Source organism: Protopterus annectens, chromosome 2.part0 (genome assembly GCF_019279795.1).
Source record: "Protopterus annectens isolate FY-2018-M chromosome 2.part0, PAN1.0, whole genome shotgun sequence".
Taxonomy (NCBI): domain Eukaryota; kingdom Metazoa; phylum Chordata; order Ceratodontiformes; family Protopteridae; genus Protopterus; species Protopterus annectens.
Window position 1 is genome coordinate 1,627,146,448 of NC_056728.1, and position 19,482 is coordinate 1,627,165,929.

Genomic DNA, 19,482 nt, shown 5'->3' on the forward strand with positions numbered 1-19,482 from the left:
GATGGGGAGAGTCCGCCACAATATGTCAATACCACTTGCAATGAAAGTAAATTAGGCCTACGTAAGAAAGAGAGGGTCTACTTCTAAAAATCATGAAGACTACAATCCCAAGACGAGAATCCTGAACCAGAAACACTGAATGACCGAAGTTTAACCAAGGCAAGTAAACACTTGCCCAAAACAAATAAGAACACTCACTGCACTATCTAAACACCATCTGGGTGGGAGACTATGCCCACCACACCTGCCTAACTATATATACCAACTCTGGGACTGCACTACAATGAAGAAAGGGCATAATTCCCATGTTGGAGGAGTGTTTACTTGCCACGGTTAAACTTCAGCCATTCAGTGTTTCCTGCTTTGGGATTGTCGTCTTTGTGATTTTTATAAGTCAAAATATAGAAGGGGACCTGAAAGAGAGTGAAGCAGCCAGAGAGAAAGAGTGGGAGAGCCAACTGAATACAAACAAACAAACAAACAAACAAAAAAAGAAAATATTTAAGAACAATTAATATGCAATAGAAATTCACTTGTTACTGAAGAGATATAGTGTGAGGGTGAAAGATTCTGTTTATGGATAATCACTTGATCAATGTTTATGTCTCTGAATATGACTGTTTAAAACATAAATTATGTTTTCTCATAAATCTTGGCTTTCACAATGACTTCAGGTGCAATGACCTTCAAGCCATGTTATTTATTTAAAGAGGTTTAGTGGTGTGATAGCCACCCACAAGAGATGGGAAGGAATGGGTGACCCTATTCCTTGTTGCCAGTAATTTTTCTTTTGTGGCTGCTTCTGAATTATGATAATTTTTTGTTTATTTTGGGGGGGTTTTTGTATTGTTTTTTATAGTCATGAAGCATTTATAAGCTAATTCCTAGTCCATCACACTATAAAAACATTTTACAGTATTGTGAGTTATGCTATATGGTTACATAAAACTCTGTATTGATAATGTTGGCATTGTATATTTAAGCATTAATAATGTATGTATTCTTGCAAATGTTGTTTAATGTTGTACTTATTCACTGTCATACCTTGGCTATATATTGAACTTGAAATCTTTGTCAAGTGCCTTAATGACAGTATTTTTTTTCTTTGAATTCCAAAGTACATTTATAACTTGTTATTGCCTTTGGCCATTGTGGCCTAGGTTATGGAGGAAAATGGTCACTTACCCCCATAAATAAATACATAAATAACTTATGTTCAGTGAAATGGCTTTCCACAAAGTCTCACATAACTTATAAAACACAGTAACAAATTTTGTGAAAGGCCCTTCCACAAAGGATCTTAATCCAAAAATGTGTACAGGAAGCAATATATGTTTAATGTACTAGAATCTTTGAAAATATATTACTGATGGATTTATGTGACACTTAAGTTAGGGGTAAAAGCTTGCTGAATATATATTTAAATATAATTAAAAAAAGAAAGGTAGTTGACAAGAGACCCTTTAAAGATACAAGGATGAGCATGGTGGGGAGGGCATATTTGTTTATTTACCGACATTTGTTTACCAGGAAAGGCCAACTGGGCACAGGCGCCTTTTTTAGTGGAGGTCTGGACAGAAAAGCTCCAAGATATCATATTTAATGCAATCAATATTTACAATAACAACTTTTATAATGCAGTTTCAGTGAATACATAGCATGATAGTCAGTATAATAAAATCTGCATTGATATTTACAAATATTACATTTACAAGCCTTGTACTGAGACTTTACAGATAGAAGAATGGTGAATAAGATAGGAGGAAGTCATTTAAGAAATACAATTAAGTGAGGTATTAGGGGAAATAAGCAAGTGTGAGTGTTAATAGAAAAGTAGTGATGGAATAGTAATGTGGTTGTGCTGATTTGAAGTAGGTATTGCAGTTTAAGAAGTACAATAAAGTGAAGTATTATAAGGGGATACAATGATGTCCATGATGACTGGAGGGTAGATGAAACATGTTCAACTGCAGGAAACTGGGTTATCTGCTTTAAGAGAGCTGAACCAAAACTCTTGATAAGAGCTTCATACTTTTCCAGTATAAGTTTTAAGATGGGGGGGCATTTCAACACAAGTTCTAAGTGAAGAAGGGGGAAAATCTTTTTTTTCTTAAACTTTTTAACAGACCAAAGAGTAAAAGTGGTTAAAAGTAGAAGTTAAATGTACAGAGGGCTAACAAACGACATACTTGTTTATTTATTTTAGTGATCCTTTTTGACCTAATTAGTTCCACTAGGCTAGTGGCCTCTTTTCAGGAAAGACTTGAGGTGGTAATTTTACTACAAGGGGAGATTTGGCCAGGGCATATACAAAGAAAGCTGAGCTGATAAACACCTGAATATTAACAAAAAGATTTACTGATACAATACAATAAAGGCATGTTTATAGATAACAAGTGAAGTAAAAATGAAGTGGCAAAGGAAATAAAATAAATCAATCATGTTATATGGATAATTTCACTGCCATTACTGCTCCAGGACTCACACTTGCTGTTACTCTTCCTACTCTGTGTATCCACAAGTCCCTAGGTACCTATAATCAGACCCCTGCCACTGCAATGGGGCTTAAAGGGAACTTCTCTTTTGCTGACAAAGGGACACAGCTCTATGTCTAAAATTTAATGATTTGTTAACACAAACCACCACTGACCATGAGCACACCTGTACCTATCAGTTGACATGTGATGGCTCTTTGGTAGCTGTATGACTGAATCTTCAGTACACCTTGATACCATATGTCAGAGGCTGGGCACTCTAAACTGTTGGATTCCCTCCTCCCCAAGAAATATCATAGCAGCTACAGCTCTTAATGATATATAACTGTGTCCCATATTGGACATTCCCATGGACTGAAAACTAATGTGACAGTCTTAACACTTGAGTAATGGACCCAGTAGGTGGTCACCTGCCCATTGCTTCTTTGTGTTTCTTTCTTCTTATGTGAAAATCAAATTGTCTATAGTTAACCGCTCTAGCAGCATTTTGACCACAGAACATAAAATGACTAAGTTTTTAACACCCCCTAGTTATTTCACTTAGCAAGGTCATACAACAAAGTCCTTAGAATCATACAGGGCAAAAAACATCTTAGAGTGATGTATAGAGTCGTTATGCTAATGTTTTCTTTTCTTAGATCCTGTGTTTATACTTTCATAAAATATTACTTACGGGTTAGATTTGTACAGTGTACTCATTTAATTTACTGGACAAATAAAGCATTTGACTGTAAATAGTCAACCTAATAATGTTTAGGTACAATATATGTCTTTCAGCAACAACACGGTTTTAAGACATGTATCAAATGTTGTACATTTTCAGCTTAATCTGAGCATCATTTCTTTTTTTTTCTTTTGCAGATTGCTGAACAATAACTTAATTAAGAGGATTCCTCGAAAAGTATTTGAAGACCTTGAAAGCCTGCAGTATCTGTAAGTGTAGTAAAAGTTTCAAACTCTTTTATAGGATATGTTCCCAGAGTTTTGCTCCTTGTTGGTATTGTACTGCTGTTCACTTTTGATTTGCTGACTGCAGTGGTATTAAGTTTAAGTAATACTACACAATTGCACCCTGTTGCTTTGGTACTGGCATGATTTAAGATAGTACTGCACTGCTATCATTTGCGCCTACTAGGCATACAAAAACACATTTACTTACTATCTCAGTAAACTGACTGCACTTTTTTTTTACTCTTTATTGATTTATTTCAAAAATATTAGAGTTTTAAATGTATTTTTTGTGCTACTTTAAACAAATAATTAAACTATATACATTATATACATAAGGCTTGAGTTAGACATAATAGATACATCCATTTGAGTCGATTTTGTATATATTATGAGTTGAAATGTTTTTCTTCAGTTTTCTTCTTTTAAATAGAGTCCGAGTCTACTTCTAGTGTCTTAAAAAGAGTTGAGATATTTTCCCAAGGGCTGTTAGACCATGGCTTAGGCGAAATCCTTAGTTCCTTTACTTTGACTTCCATTGTAGAAGTTTCCTTTAGTAACCCCAAGAATTCTTCAAACGATGATTCTGAAGTGGATTTCCATTTCCTGGTTATGCATTTTCTAGCAACTGCTAGGATAGTCCATAACAAATACAAGTTTTTTTTATTCATTGTAGATTCTTCATTAACATTCAACAAAATTAGAGATTTAGACAAAACAAAAGAATCAGTAAATATGGCTTGAAGAAAATTACCAATATCTTCCCAATATTCCCAATATTTTTTAACTTTACTACAGTCATAAAAAATACGTAGCCAGTCTGCTTTACATATTTGCACTCATCTCCAACAAGTAACATTTTGTGTTCTATTATAATGCCATCCATTCCAGGGGCTTTGCTACTTTTACTTTCTTTAATACTATTTGTAACTTCTTTGTATGTAATTTGATTTTGTATATCTGATTTCAACTTTTCATGTAGTTTCATTACTTTGGGAAATTTCAATTCTAGGTTTGGGTAATTGTTAACATTTTTATCCGAATCATAGTGCTTCGTATAATGGAATTTAAATGCATCAAGAATTTCACTTATATCAGAAACCTTTTTGTTATTTTTCCCTTCAAGAATGATATTCGTAATATTATTTAGTCTAAATTGTTTCTTTATTCTAGATGCTAAGTTATGCATGTATCTTGGTGAGGTGGAGTAAGAATTTAGTTTTAATCTTTCCAATGCTAGATTTGTTTTATGAGTAAGAATTTCATTATATTTTTTATTTAAATCCTCAATTGTTTTTTTATTATCAGTGTTGTTTGTTAGGTCAGTGTTTTTAAGACTTATGATCTTCTTTTGTATATTATCTAACTCTGATTCCCATTCTTTTTTTTATTTCTATACCACGAAGTGTCCCAAATCATTATTATATTGAATTCCTCAGTATAATTAGTGTCTGTAGTTCTAAATTTAGCCAAGGTTTAAATTCTTTTAATTTTGTAATATAGGCTAGTATTCTTGGTAAGAAATTTAATTTTTTAAAATCCATTTGGATTTTGAGAATAAGAGCATTATGATCTGAGCTAGGACAATGAATTATTGTAAAATTTACTATTCTTGTGTTTAAGTCTTGTGAAACATAAATTGTATCTATTCTAGTATGAGTACTGAATCTATAATCTTGATGAGAAAATAGTAGAGAGTTATTTTCTTTAAATTTATATGTGTCCGTTAAATTATAAATCTCAATCCATTTATTGAATAATTTAGCTATTGGCTTAAGAAGTAAGTTTCTAATATTTATAGTTTCCAAATTATCTAAAATACAATTAAAATCTCCAGCCATTATCAAATTACCTTTATACGTGTTACTTATAAAGTCTAAATGTTTTTTTGCAGTTCCAGTACCCATACCAGGAATCCAGTATAAGTTTACTAATGTCCAAATTCTATTATTATATTTTATTATAACTATTGTTAAGAGGCCTTCTTTATCTTCATAACTGTAAATAACTTGAGGATTAATAATGCTTTTTTTCCACAAAGTTATTACTCCTCTTGTTTTTTTTTATGTGAGGAATGGGCTAATATTAAGTATTCATTTGGGTTCCAGATATGTTTATCAGTTGTATTAAAGTGAGATTCTTGAAGAAATATTACTTGTGCTTTGTTACTTTTTAGGTATCTTAATAAATTAGATTTTTTCTTAGGGTTATTCAAGCCATTAACATTTATAGAAAGCAATGTCAAATCCATGCAATTTATTTAGTTCAGCAATATTTGTGATCGAACCCAACCCAGTACTCTATTTTGATAAATAGATTGCTTGTGTGACTCTTCTTTCCTATCCTTTTCTGTTGTTAGATATATGTTGTATTCTAATTCAGGCCTATAAAAATGAAAAAAGTTAAATACAAAGTCAACTACATCTAATAATAAAAAATAGTAATACCAATATACTCCTACTAGACATGGAATGATATACATTCCCAATCTGTTAGATAAAAAAAAAATCCAACAGATTGCCCCTCATACCTTAACAGCAAAGAATTTCTGTTAGCTCCATAATGATTTACTGGAGATATGTTTCCAATAAAAGCTGTTCAACTATAGTAGACTTTATTAGAACAGTATTTTGATAGATACATGTTTAACACATAATACCAGTGTAGATGAAAAATATTATCAAACTAAAAGATTCTATAAATCAAGTAGCATAAATACATATACAATTTCCGCACACATTTACTCATTAAATAAGGATAATAACTCTACATGTTAAATAAGCAAAGACAAGTTCAAATCTAGGAGATGACTAAGTGTATATAGCTAAATGTTATACCTTGTTATAGGTAATAATAACCAACATTTTGCTTATCTAAAAAATGATATCACAGAACTTATATATTTGTTATCAAGTATCTTTTTAAACACAGATTAAACTTTTAATATTAAAATTTTGAGAAGGCTTTGTTATATGATGCCGTTTGTATGTATAGTAAACTTTGCATTTATGCACTATTACAACCAAGCTCCAGACCCAGCAACTATGTTTGCAATGGAGATTTGGTTAAATTATCTATAGTAAAGGAATTTACTCTTAGCTTTAAAACCCCTCGACCTCAGCCCCAACTCTGTGGGTCTATTTTATTTCCAGTGTATGGTGACCAAATAAAGTTTCCCAGTCTTATACAAAAGTGTTTAACATCACTTTCTAATAACAGCTATTACAAATGAATAATACACTGATATTGGAATTGAAGTGTTTGAAGACAGAAGAGAAATATAAAACTACTGACCCTTCTAACATAGCATTTTTTAACCTTATACTTCTAAATATGTTGGTAAGTCTGGCACAGTTCTACTGAATGTCAATAAGCTGTGCAGTAACAATAAGATACATTCAAGCTGATTTTCAATATTTGTGGATCTTAGCAATCTATCCAAATATATAAAACAAGCGTTTCCTTTCTGCCCTAATAAAGAGTGTGTATAAAGAAACAGAGATATTATTTCCAAGACTCAGTGCTTACAAACTCAAGTAATGACATCACTTAAAATTAGTTCTTCCTCTTCCCCTCTCTTCTATGTCTTCATATCACATCCCACTCTTTTCCCTTCTCTTTATAATAATTACAAAAGTATGCTTATGAAAGGTTAAGTGTGATGTTTCTCAAGGACTGGAAGACCATTTAAAAGCATCGTGCAGTAGGAATGCTTTCTGTCTATTGGTTTTCCAGTTTCAACAAGAGATATTCATGATAACCAGAGCAAAGGTATTCTTTAGTCAGATTTTCAGATAAAATAATAAGATACACCAATTAAGGTATTGGAATGAAAAGCTTCAGACAAAGATTTAAATGTTGACACTTCCTATTGATATAATTATATGACATTCCGTAAGTGATTAATTTTTTTTGTGTTCTAAGGTCTTACATTTAAAATTAATGTGAACATTCCAATGGAAATCTTGGTTAGTGAAATACAGAATTAGAAATAATATAAAAAGCATAAGGATCTATGCACTTTAACAGGCACAATGCCTATTATCAATTAATACCAGTTCTGTCTTTGTTACATATATCCCCTCACCCTATAAACATCATTTCTACTAACATCTTGATATAAAGAAAAATGTCCATCTTCAGATATTTCTTAAACAAAAACCTTTGTTTTGTCACTGAAGTGGCAAGACCATATTAAGCATGCAGATCTTAGTAGTTCTAATATGGGAGCAACAATAGAATGCCAAATAACATTACCTTCCCATTAGAGATAGTTATCTCTCTGTCTTCTTTCACAGGTTAAACAAGTTTTGTGTAACATTTAAAACTGTTTCATAAGTCATGCCATTTAAGTATTTCACTGATAATCGTGCATACATTACTACATTTGTTATACTCTACAGTGCAATTTTCCCATGTCAATTTATATGTTTGGAGAATAGCTTAGTAAAATTCTTTGTGAACTCTTTGTTGAGCCCAATACCCAGATAGACACAATGTATTCCGTGAAGTCATCGCCTTAGAAATTGTGTGGGATGCATCAGTATACTTCAATGTTTGCATCTCTGCACATACATATTCCCAATTAAAGTCTGTAGATGCAGCCCAATGTTATTTCCATGTTCATATCAACTTGCGCAAAATTCATAAATTATACTTAGTGACATCAGTATAAGTAAACACAAATAAAGCAGACTACCAAATTCAGTCATTGGAGTGTATATGCATGTTAATTGTATTACGTTTCGCAGTTTTCTGATATATAATAGACTAAACAGTATTCAAATAATGTTGAGGTTAACATTTCAGTGCCACAAAGAGCCACTACCAATCACCAGCGAACCTAAACTCCGCTGCGACAACCCCCAACCAGGAAAAGCCGAAACCGCTATTCTGTTTTCATGAATGTAACCAAATCCAGTTGTCTGATATGCTGCTAATTTCATGTCTACTATATAAATATGATAGAATTACACTTGAGAACTGCTTTCCCCGTCAAATGCTATTACTAGAAAGCAATTGCTTGCTCATATGTGAAATAAGTTATAAATGCATTTATATGGTTCAGTATAGCTATCTTTATATTTGTTTTTAGATTTATCTGTTTTGAAGGGTGAAGAAATTATATAAATTGTGTATGGCCTGTCACAGAGTTTGTGGTGTGAAATAGAGCTTTTAACTGCCTTGTTACTATGCTGCCATTTTTGAGTATTTTTTTAAGCTGTTTTTAACTTCTAATGCTGGTGTCTGATCACATCCTTAATGTTACTGAATACTGGATAACCCCCAGTGCACATTATGACCCTCCTTATGTCTTATTACTACTTCTCTCAGTCCTGTTTCATGTAGTGCACTTGCTCATTCTCTTCAATATACTGCTTCTACCAATTTACTAAACATCTGACCTTTAAAACCATAAGTAGTCTTACTACCATAGTATTACTAGTCTGCGAAAATTAGCGTAACAGAGCTCTGTCCTAGTTCAATGGACATGTTCAAATGTATCAGTCCATGAGTTAAAAATCACATTTTGTAAAATGAAAAGGAGACTTTTCATGTCAAAAACATCTGGAACTAAAAAGAACCAGTGAAATGTGAGTTCTTTACTTGCTGTTAACACGGCATACTAATATAATGTTAAAATTATTATTTGTGAGGTAAGGGATGTGAAGCCATCAACTCATAATTTATTTAATTACAGATGTCCTATAGCTATTTGTTATAAAAGGGTATGTGAAAAGCTTGCCAAGAATATAGCGAGTGCCCAGAAAGCTGCAAACTGGTTTGGCGCCCTTAGGAGCTCGTGGCCCTCTTCCAATCTATACCGTTCATTCGTACTTCATCAAACAAATGCTGAAATTTGAAATACAGTGTGTTTAATGGACATAGATGTACACTAAGCTTTAAACAGACATATGCTATTGTCTCAACATTTTTATCTATTCATTTATTTTAAATTTAAATTTTTAATTGAAAGAAAAACTTTGCATGTATTTACACAATTAAACTTCGAAGCAGTCACACATGTATTCATGTCATATTACCCCCTCCCCACCTCTTTATCTCTACGATTGTGCCAAAAATATGATCTAATCTTTATACAGCTGTTAACCACTGTTATCTATCAGTAATATGACTAGTTTTTCTTTTGTGGTAAATTAAACTTATAAACACATTTGCAGCAGAGAAAAAAGAGAGAGAAAGATAATAACAGTACAGAGAAAATAATAAAGAAAACAAAGGGTAATAAGCATGAAGAGAAATATTAGCAATAAAACAATTAAAAAATCAAATGTTATACATACGTTTAGTTTACTTTAGAGTGTGTTTCATTATTTAGTTGAATCTTTGAGAGAACTTGTAATTGCTATGCTTTTTGATTCAGTTCTTTGTTTCTTCTTCTTGACATCAGTCCAGGAATTTTTCTCCAGAGATATTTTTAAAGACAGAGATGATGCCCAGTCCATTTCCTCTGGAATTGTTATTATGTTATTATTTTTGATAAAAGAAGTTGCCTCCGCTAGATTGTTAAAAGTTCTCATTTCGTTTAAGTGAAGGATCTTGATTTTTGCAGGATATACAAGTTGTGCTTTTATTTTATTTTGTTTAAGCAGTTTAACAAGAGGCCATGTTTTTTTTTTCCTCATTTCTAGAACTCTGGTAGAGTAGTCATTATCAAATCTTATTTGATGTTGTTTATATTTTAAAGGACTATTTCTCCATGCTGATTTAAGTACAAGTTCTTTATCAATATATGATATAAATTTTATTACTATTAATCTGGGAGAAGCATTGGGTGAGGAAGACATAGGTTTACCTATGGCTCTATGAGCCCTTTCTATGCCACTAGATAGCCCTTCTTTTTAGTCCAAAATTTCAGGTAGCCAGGAGTTTAAAAATAAAATAATGTCCTCACCTTCGGTTTTATCTGGAAGACCAAATATTCTGATGTTTGTTCATCTTTCTCTGTTTTCTAGATCATCTATATTGTTAATAAGCCAGCTGTTCTGCTGCAAAAGGAAATTACTTTGAATTTCTTCCTCTTTCAGTCTCCGATCTATATCACAGAGAGAAGTTTCAATGTCTGAAATTTTTGTTTGTTGTTGCTGCAATAATTCTCTGAGAACATCAGTTTGTTTTTGACATTTTCACTTAGATTTTCAAGGTTGTCTTTAAAACCATCCATTTTCAAGGAAAGTTCTTTTAGTGTGGAAGATATCAGCTGGATCTCTCTTCTAAAGGGTGTTTCAGAGTGTGAATTCTTTGAGTTGCTCATATCCACAAGTAATAGTATTCTCCAGGTTGATTTGACAGGAAAATATTGAAGAAAAGATACCAAAATTTATATCCAGTTAGTATAAAGGCTTATCAATAGTATTTAGTTGTTTTTGTTTGATAAAATATTTTTTTTCCTGCTTTTTTAAGCTGATTTTGTGGAGCTCTAAAAAAATGTTGTTACCAGTTGGCCATCTAGGCTCCGCCCCCCCTGACTGCACTTTTTTGAATTGTTGAAGTTCTGCTTGTTCTAATTACTGTAGTGCTACTGTATTTCAAGCTACTGTTCTACAGTACCTCAGTAGAGAGTACAAGGTTACTTTTGTGATGTACCTTCATTACTCGACTGACTGCTGTATTGTTGCTGCACTTGAAACTACTCATTTATATTATTTGTAGCTATTACTGCATCTGGATCCATTGAGTTAGACTACACATTGTTCATTGTTTTTTACTGGCTACATAGAAACCACATGGGTGAAGCCATTAAGTTGAACTTGCCACTGTTACTGATTTCCTTATTGACCTGACATAGTCTTTCTTGTTTAGGGTTGCCACCTCACATAAGGCTAATTCCTGGAGATGCCATTTTAATGTTAAACACAAACCATACTGTTTGGCCTAAGTGGTGTCCGACTCGGAGACCATCAATCTTTGATATGTTAATATTCATAATGATTGTACAACAAATACTATGTACAGGAAAAGTTCAAAACAATAATACAACTGTAAACTAATTATTCAAATGTTCATTCTGTGTGCTTTGGTAGAGTCATGAAAACTACTTACGCTTAAAAGTATATTTCTGATCGTCTTGCAATTTGGGTGTCTTCATCAAGAATTCATGAAACTGAGAACTGTACCTTAAATTTTTGCACACCTGCAGCTCAGCTTCCAAAACATCAAGTCCCAGATGATTTCTTTCTTTGGTCCACAAAGAATTCATCACATTGAAAGTTTGTTCACATGAAGAATTTGACACAGGTATAGAAAATGCGAAGGATGCAACTTTAAAGAGTTCCTCACCACACTTCCTATGTGTTAATTCTGCAAAAAAATCCTCCCATTGATCGACCACTCATTCATTTTTTCACCAGCTCTGTTTGAACGCCATACAGAATACAATAGTTGCCATAGTACTTGTCTTTGTCGATGTCAACTTGCCTGAAAGTTCCTCGAATAAGCTTCACATCACTGGTTCTTTCAAGGTTAAAGCTGTCATTGCTTGAAATTCTGAATCCTGGTTATTATACCACTTGTCTAGGTATTTTAAACACTTGTAGAATTGATCAACATCAGCTTTGAAGTACCTTTTCTTATCCTGTGGAATTCTTTTAAGCATATCTGCAGCAGCCTTTCCATAAAATATGTTGTGCTTGCGATCTGCAATTTTCTGTCTTACTCCAATCATAATATCATGCAGTTTGGAACTAGTAGTTTGATTCGTCTCTAATATTAGCACACTACTTTGAACGACCTGCATAAAATTCTGTAAGAAACAACAATATAGTCTAGGTATGGACTCACATTCTTTGTCTGTAAAGGTATCCCAAATTACTTTGTGGCATTCTTTTCCCCATGAAACAAATTAAGACTGCAAAGCAGGCCATACTAGAAGTATTCTTTCAAGTACTGGAAGTAATGATAACCATCTCACTGGTACATGATGAAGAATGTCTTGATACTCAAGGTCGACAAACTTGAAAAATGACTGGAGCTGTGTAGTTTGTTTGGCATATCTGGAAAATTCAGCATAAACTTTGAGAATGAGAATTTCAACATCCATTGACAAAGTTTTGCATGCCTGTTTAACACAATTATACAGAATATGGCACTTGTAATTTGCTGAAATGAGTTCAGAATTTCTTTGTTTCAGTTTCTCACACAACTTTGATTCTTTAAGTCAGAGATCAACTGTTCTTGTGAAGCAGGAGCGCAAACATTTTCAATTATATTAGTTGCTTTTGTTCTGCTGCAAGCAATCTTTTTTGCAATACTAGATTCTGGGAAAATAGTTCCCATTATCTTGTTACTGCAATCTTGACTTGCATAGCTGTTATGATGCTTAACACTGTGGTATGTTAGAGTTACTTCAGCAGCTGTTATAAGGTCATCGTCCTCTTTGATATTTGGTTTTCTGAAGAAGCTCATCATGACTGTATTTTGCTTAATCTGCTTCACATTTTTATTATATTTTTCTAATGTGGCATGCACTACTACTGATCTGCATCTCTTGTACTTTATGGTAAATGTGTGATGGCAAATTTTGCATTTTGCTTCTGAATTTCAGTGGGATTCACTAAAGAAAAATCTCCATGCAGGAACAGTGTAGCTGCTCCTGCATGGAATATGGCCGCCGAGCGATTCAGGAAACAACTGATCTGATGTGCACGAGCCTGCTGACACTGTTCCTGCACAGAAAGCCATGCAGAATTCTAATTAATTCATTTGCTGGTGAAAGCCATGCAAATTAGGTGAATTAGTGATTCAGGAAGCAGGCAGGCATCTGTGCAAAAACAGTGCTAGTTGCAGAAATGTGTTTGGTTAGTAACAAAACGGAAGCATGACAACTCAAATAAAAGCATGTATTATAAACTTTAGGCATAATTTAATAAAAAATCAAAGTCTTTTTTTTTTTTTTTGGCAGATTTCAGCCTTTTAAGCATAGGGCAGTGGTGCGCAAATGGGATCATGCCGAAAATAAAAAATATATATATATATATTAAGCCTCAATTTTAGGGAAAATATGCATTTTGCCATAATAGTCAATTGCATGCAGAATCAAAACATTACCAGGGAACACTGGTTGTCAAGGGGAAAGGCTCTGTGTCAGAGCAGTAATTAGGGACTAAGGCAGTGGGGTATGCCAATGAGGGGAAATTTACTGAATCACAAAATATTTTAAGTCCACAAACACTACACCTAATCATGCAGGTGCTAGAACAGGACAGTCTAGGCAGGAAGAGCAGCAAACATGAAAACAAGTTGTGTCATGTTTGCTGTAAACACATGGAGCTCCATTGCCCAGGTTTGCGCTTAGCTAAGCACAGCTAAGCAATGGTGTGTGTCTGAGGCTGTGCACAGCAAAGCAAGGGTGTGTGTCTGAGGCTGTAATGTCTTACACCATGAAATGAAGACCATGTTCACATCCAGGGGAGGGCCATTTCTGCTAAAATGTGTTTACCTTAGCTAAACGGGTGTGTGGTGCACACTGGGACTTAAACAAATAAAAAAATGGAAATAGCAACACTGTTTACATTTAGCCAATGGGTTTGCACACTGCACGTCGGGGCTTAAAAGGGGCAGAAATGGGAAGGGGTAAAAGAAAAAAAAAGGAAATAGCAAAATACAGCCACTCAAATACAAGTAAAATAGCTGGCAGATGGAATGTTGCAAAGTCAGCCAATATCACAGGCATCTGCAGCACTCCACTATAAACTATGCAAACACCTTTCAGTCTTTTTTTTCCCACAAACTCTGCACCATAGGTGTACACATACGGGGGAATTTTAACTGACAAAACTAGCAAAAAATGTTGAGGCTGCTGTTGCTTTGATCTGTCTGTATGTGCAAGAGGCCTAAGGCACTGAGGAGGATAATGCTGACAACCGACTCAAACCGAGGTGGAGGAGAAGAGTGCTCAGACCCAGGGTAACCTATCAGGGGCTACATGATCTGGAGATAGTAGAGCGCTACAGGGTGGACAGGAACATACTTCAGCAACTCATTGAGCTGTGCTGGCCTCACCTCAGACCCAGAACCAACACAGGGGAACCCATCCCAGTGGATACCAAGGCATGTGCAGGCTTAAGAATAAAGGCTTAAGAATACTAGCTACAGGTACTTTCCAAAGACCAACTGGGGATATCATGGGAGTCTCACAGGCATCTGCCTCCAGGTACTTCACCAGTTTCTGATGTCATGCAACCACATGCCGCTGAGCGCATTTATTTCCCCAGCACCCATGAGGAGAAGACCAGCAATATGTGTCTCTTCTACCCTGTAACAGAATACCCGGAGGTACTGGGTGCCATAGACTGCATGCACATCAACATTAAAGCACCACCCGGTGACCAAGATAGGGTCTACCTAAACCAGATGGGGTTCCACTCCATCAACTGCTAGGTCATGTGCGATGCCCAGGGCATTATCATGAATGTAAAAAATGTACACCAAACCTCTAAACCGACAAAGAAACTACCAACAGCAAAAGCAAGTGAATAAAAAAAAAAAAAAAAAAATGAATGTGTGCGCTGGCAGCCCTGGAAGCTATCACGGCTCCCACATCTGGCATTCCTCACAGCTGTACCAGGCATTTGCCAGTGGGGGCATCCCATATGGCCATCTGGTGGAGGATGTTGGCTATGCACTGGAGCCATGGCTGATGACACCCATCAGAAATGCACACACACCCACACAAGAATGCCATAATGAGGCACCGGCACAAATCCGGATCATTATAGAGCATGTGTTTGGGATGCTCAAATCATGGTTCCACTGCCTTGACATATCTGGTGTAGCCTTGCAGTACTCTCCAGCCACATGTGCACACATGTTCATAGTATGTGCCATGCTACACAATATGATCCTGTGGAAACAGCTGCAGCAGGAACAAAACAGGGAAGGGCCACGCAGCCCCCCACCATTGCCAAGGTCTCCACAGGCACAGAAGGACTCGGAGGAGGAACAACCTGAGCCTGCCTCTGTAGGCAGATGGAGGCATGCCCAGTATGCCTTGGCCTTGTCAAAGAGGCAACACATAGTACATACACTGATACTGTAGGGACTGAGGGACTGATATCTCTCTCTGACTCATGCACACAGTACAATGGATGCCAAACATTACACCACCTATACCTTACCATGTATAGGCAGTGTACTGCATGCACCCAACATAGTCAGCCCTCAAGCACCATCCTCACAATTGCTGCAGGCACAAGGTAAGCCAGTCTTCTTAACAATACATGAATGGAGTAAAATGTTATGATAGCATATCTATGGTATTGATGCAAACATGCAAGGGAAGAGGGTGGCTTACTGGGATAGCAGCAGACAACTAACAGCTATGTGGGACAGCAGGAAGTGTATGCCGAGTACTGGCTTACCCTCACTATGCAGTACCACCCTATTTCCCTAGATGACAAATACCATTACAGTATATGTGGTGAGCCAAATAACTGGGGAGGTCATAGGTCACATGCATGGATGTCAAAGTGGGGGTCCCATACTCACCCCCAGCCTAACCCAGCTGATCAGCTGTAGAAAACCATACAGAAATGTCTGGCAAAGGCCCCCACATGACAACATCCATGAAATTCCCACCTACAGACGTACACAGTCATATCGCAGCAGGTCTGGCAGTGGCAGTATGGCTCTGAAAGGTAAGAAGTCTGAAACTAAAAATGTTTATGCCAGAACAATTTGACATGTGGTCGATACTGTTATGCCTGTAGTCTCAAAGCAGAGCACACCACTATGCTAAATGGGACCCACATGTTAAGCAAATATCAGCACAGTCTGTGCAAATGTTATTGTGTACAGATGTGTCACCCCCCCCCATAATCCCATAGAAATGCAGTAACATGTCCCAAGCCTTAAACAGCATCCAGCTGTCAACTAGAGTGATGGCTCAACATGAACAGAAAGCAATTGTCAGTAACACCCAGTCAACTTGCTGGTGCCATTCTAGAGGTGTCCACTGCCTGGCAGCCTGGGAACATATGATCATCAGAATGCACTGCCTTGCTACAGATGGCCTGCATCTGTCACACCTGGCCTAAAGGGCTCTGGCAAATGCCCACCCCTCACCCACAGTGCCCTATTAGGGAGTGTCATGGGGTTCATAACACCAACATAACACAGTCTACAAAATGCAAAGAAAGGCCATGCTGCTAACTGCTAGGACCAAACCTGCCAGCCTCAGAGAGCCAGAAATCTGGACAAAGCCATGAATAATGGGGTGTATAATTGCTTCAAGGCTTGCTGATTTAAAAATAGTTTCTGTTTGTAAATTTTTGCATACACTGTTGGAAACTCCTGGTGTTCTAGCTGAAGGGTGATTCTCAAACAATCTGGAAATATATTGCTAATTGATAAGTATATATATTGGCATTTTAACCTTTCAGAGTTTTGCATTGTCTTAATTTTGCCTGACTGAATTATTTTTTTGCTTGACTGAATTATTTTATAAATTTTCTGGCATTGTTTTCTGTTTCTAATATGTCCTGAAACTGTTTCAACTCCCTCCCACCCTATTCTTGTGGTGTTGATATAGTTGGTGGCTTTGCAGTTGCCTGCCCCTACTGTAAATTTGATCTGGGACACCCCTCCCAGTTTAGTGTTCACTCTACCTAATACAGAGAGAACATTTGAGAAGGCCAACCCACTTAGGTTCTTAAACTTGAATTATCTTCTGCTCCTCCTTCCTCTCTCCTTGCACTTTACTAACAAAAAATTGCAATTTATTTTGCTTTTGCCTCTTCTTAAAAGTACTCAGTTGTATTTATTCTGCTGCATTTATTACTGCTTGGTAGTAGCCTGATTAAATTGTAACTGTTATTCTAAGCCTTTTGGTTTAAGCACTTGGGCGTCAGGCCAGTTATTTTACATTATGAAGGTTTGTGGTCTGCTCTCTTGTGGGAGGAGAGGCTAGATTCTGCCCTTCTGAGCTGGGAATTTCTGGTTAAAGGCTTATTGTGCCTGCTTATTGGAACTGTTTTTTCTGAAATTGGTGCACCTTGTTTGTTGTAACATAGACTACATTCAGGCCTGCTGAATCTAGCTTTGTTTGTATAACTTGAGCACTAATCCAGGCCATCTATTTTAAAGAAGGTTCCCCTGCACCCTAGTGGCAGAAGTGTGCATTTAGAACTTGTCTGATTGAAGACTGCTGGAACAGAGCTCAGTTTTGAGCTTTTTTACTGGTTAATTCGGTAATTTGTTTAAATAAGTTTGCTTGTTTTCTATTGTTATATTAAAAATGCACTTTATTCATCTGCTTTTACTGTATTTGTGTTTCTTCCTACTTTATTACTTTATTTCACTTTTGATGCCTGTTCTTAAAAGTACTTAATCACATTTATTCTGCTGTATTTATTACTGCTTGTTAGTAGCCTGATTAAATTGTAACTGTTATTCTAAGCCTTTGGCTTAAGCACTTGGGCTTCAGGCCAGTTCTTTTGCATTAAGAAGGTTTGTGGTCTGCACTGTTGTGGCAGGACAGGTAGCTTACATCCTTCTAAGTTGGGAGTTGTTGATTGCAGGCTTAATGTCTGTTATTCTAAAAGTGTATTAGTTCTGGTTTAAGCACTTGGGCTTTGGGCCAGTTATTTTACATTAAGAAGGTGAGGTCTGCACTCTTGTGGGAGGAGAGGGTAGATTCTGCCCTTCTGAGCTGGGAGTTTCTGGTTAAAGGCTTATTGTGCCTGCTTATTTGAACTGTTTTTTTTTTCTGAAATTGGTACGTTTTGTTTGATGGAGCATAGACTAAATTCAGACCTGCTGAATCTAGCTTTGTTTGTATAACTTGAGCACTAATCCAGGCCATCCTTTTTTGGAGAAGGTTCCCCTGCACCCTAGCGGCAGGAGTGTGCAGTTAGAACGGGGATCAGTTTTTAGCTTTTTATTGATTAATTGGTTAATTTGTTTAAATCAGTTTGCTCATTTGCTAGTGTTATATTAAAAAAATTAAACTTTATGCATCTCTGCTTAGCTAGGGTTAAACTATTCCCAGCACCGTAAAGTCTGCTCTTCAAATTTTCCCTTAGAACTGGCTAGTTTTTTTAGTTTTAGCACTCAAATCTGTTTCTTTGAGCTCAGCACTTGTTCAGAACTCATTGTAAGCAGTAAATAAGTTACAAATTACTACAGCACTCAACTTTCCTCACTTGTCTAGGGGAAAACAGTTTTTAGTAATTATTAAATAAGCACCTATCCAGGCATGTCTAAGGATCAGCTCCTGGAGTTCTCTCCTGTCTACCTGATGAATCTGGGCATCTTGGGGCAATGCAGCGATTGCCTCATGTACACAGACAATTTTCTCCTCCTGCCACCCAACACTACCTGTGAGACATGAAAATGGATTGTGCTAGTCCTAACAGAACCAAGATGCTATCCTTCAAAAAAGGAATCCAATCTGGTGGTCTTCTGCCATAAACAAACTCTACAACAGAAGAAAGGATTTGTTGCAAAAAAGGGTAAAATCCCATGATTGGAGGAACTCCCTGGTAAGCCTCAGTAAGAAGTTGAGATCCCTCATAAAATCCTCCAAAGCTAGTTACAAAAACAAAATCATCACTGATTCTAAAGACAACCACAAAGCATTCTATAGCTATGTCAAGAATGTCAATGGCAACACTCAGATCTGCTCTGAGTTGCAGCACAATAGCACTAAATATACAGAATCAACTGATATTGTTAACATCTTGGCAGATAGGTTCAGTGCTAACTTTACCCCCCTCTCACCCCCTAAAGGGCCGATCTCTATACTGGAAGAATGCAAAGTTCCTGTAATCATGGCTGCACAGATAAAAAAACACACTCTTCAAAGCCAAGAACACAGCATCCATGGGACCTGACAACATCCCAGGCTGCATTCTACATAAACTACAGAATGAACTGGCACCCCACCTAAGCACCATGTTCAATCATATCCTCACCTCAGGCTTTGTGCCCACTGAATGGTGCAAAGTGATGGTTATCCAACTACACAAAGGGGGGAGCCACTATGGACCCTGGGAACTATCACCCCATTAGCCTGACGAGA

The 19,482-nt window shown here is 36.2% G+C and overlaps 1 protein-coding gene across 1 annotated transcript in view; it reads left to right on the plus strand.

Moving 5' to 3' along the window:
* The window catches only part of LOC122792861 (peroxidasin homolog), a 1,756,079-nt gene that overhangs the window by 948,910 nt on the left and 787,687 nt on the right, over positions 1 to 19,482 (plus strand). The window contains exon 3 of the mRNA XM_044060419.1: positions 3,357 to 3,428. Coding sequence (XP_043916354.1) covers positions 3,357 to 3,428 — 72 coding nt within the window. The remainder of the gene's footprint in view (positions 1 to 3,356; positions 3,429 to 19,482) is intronic.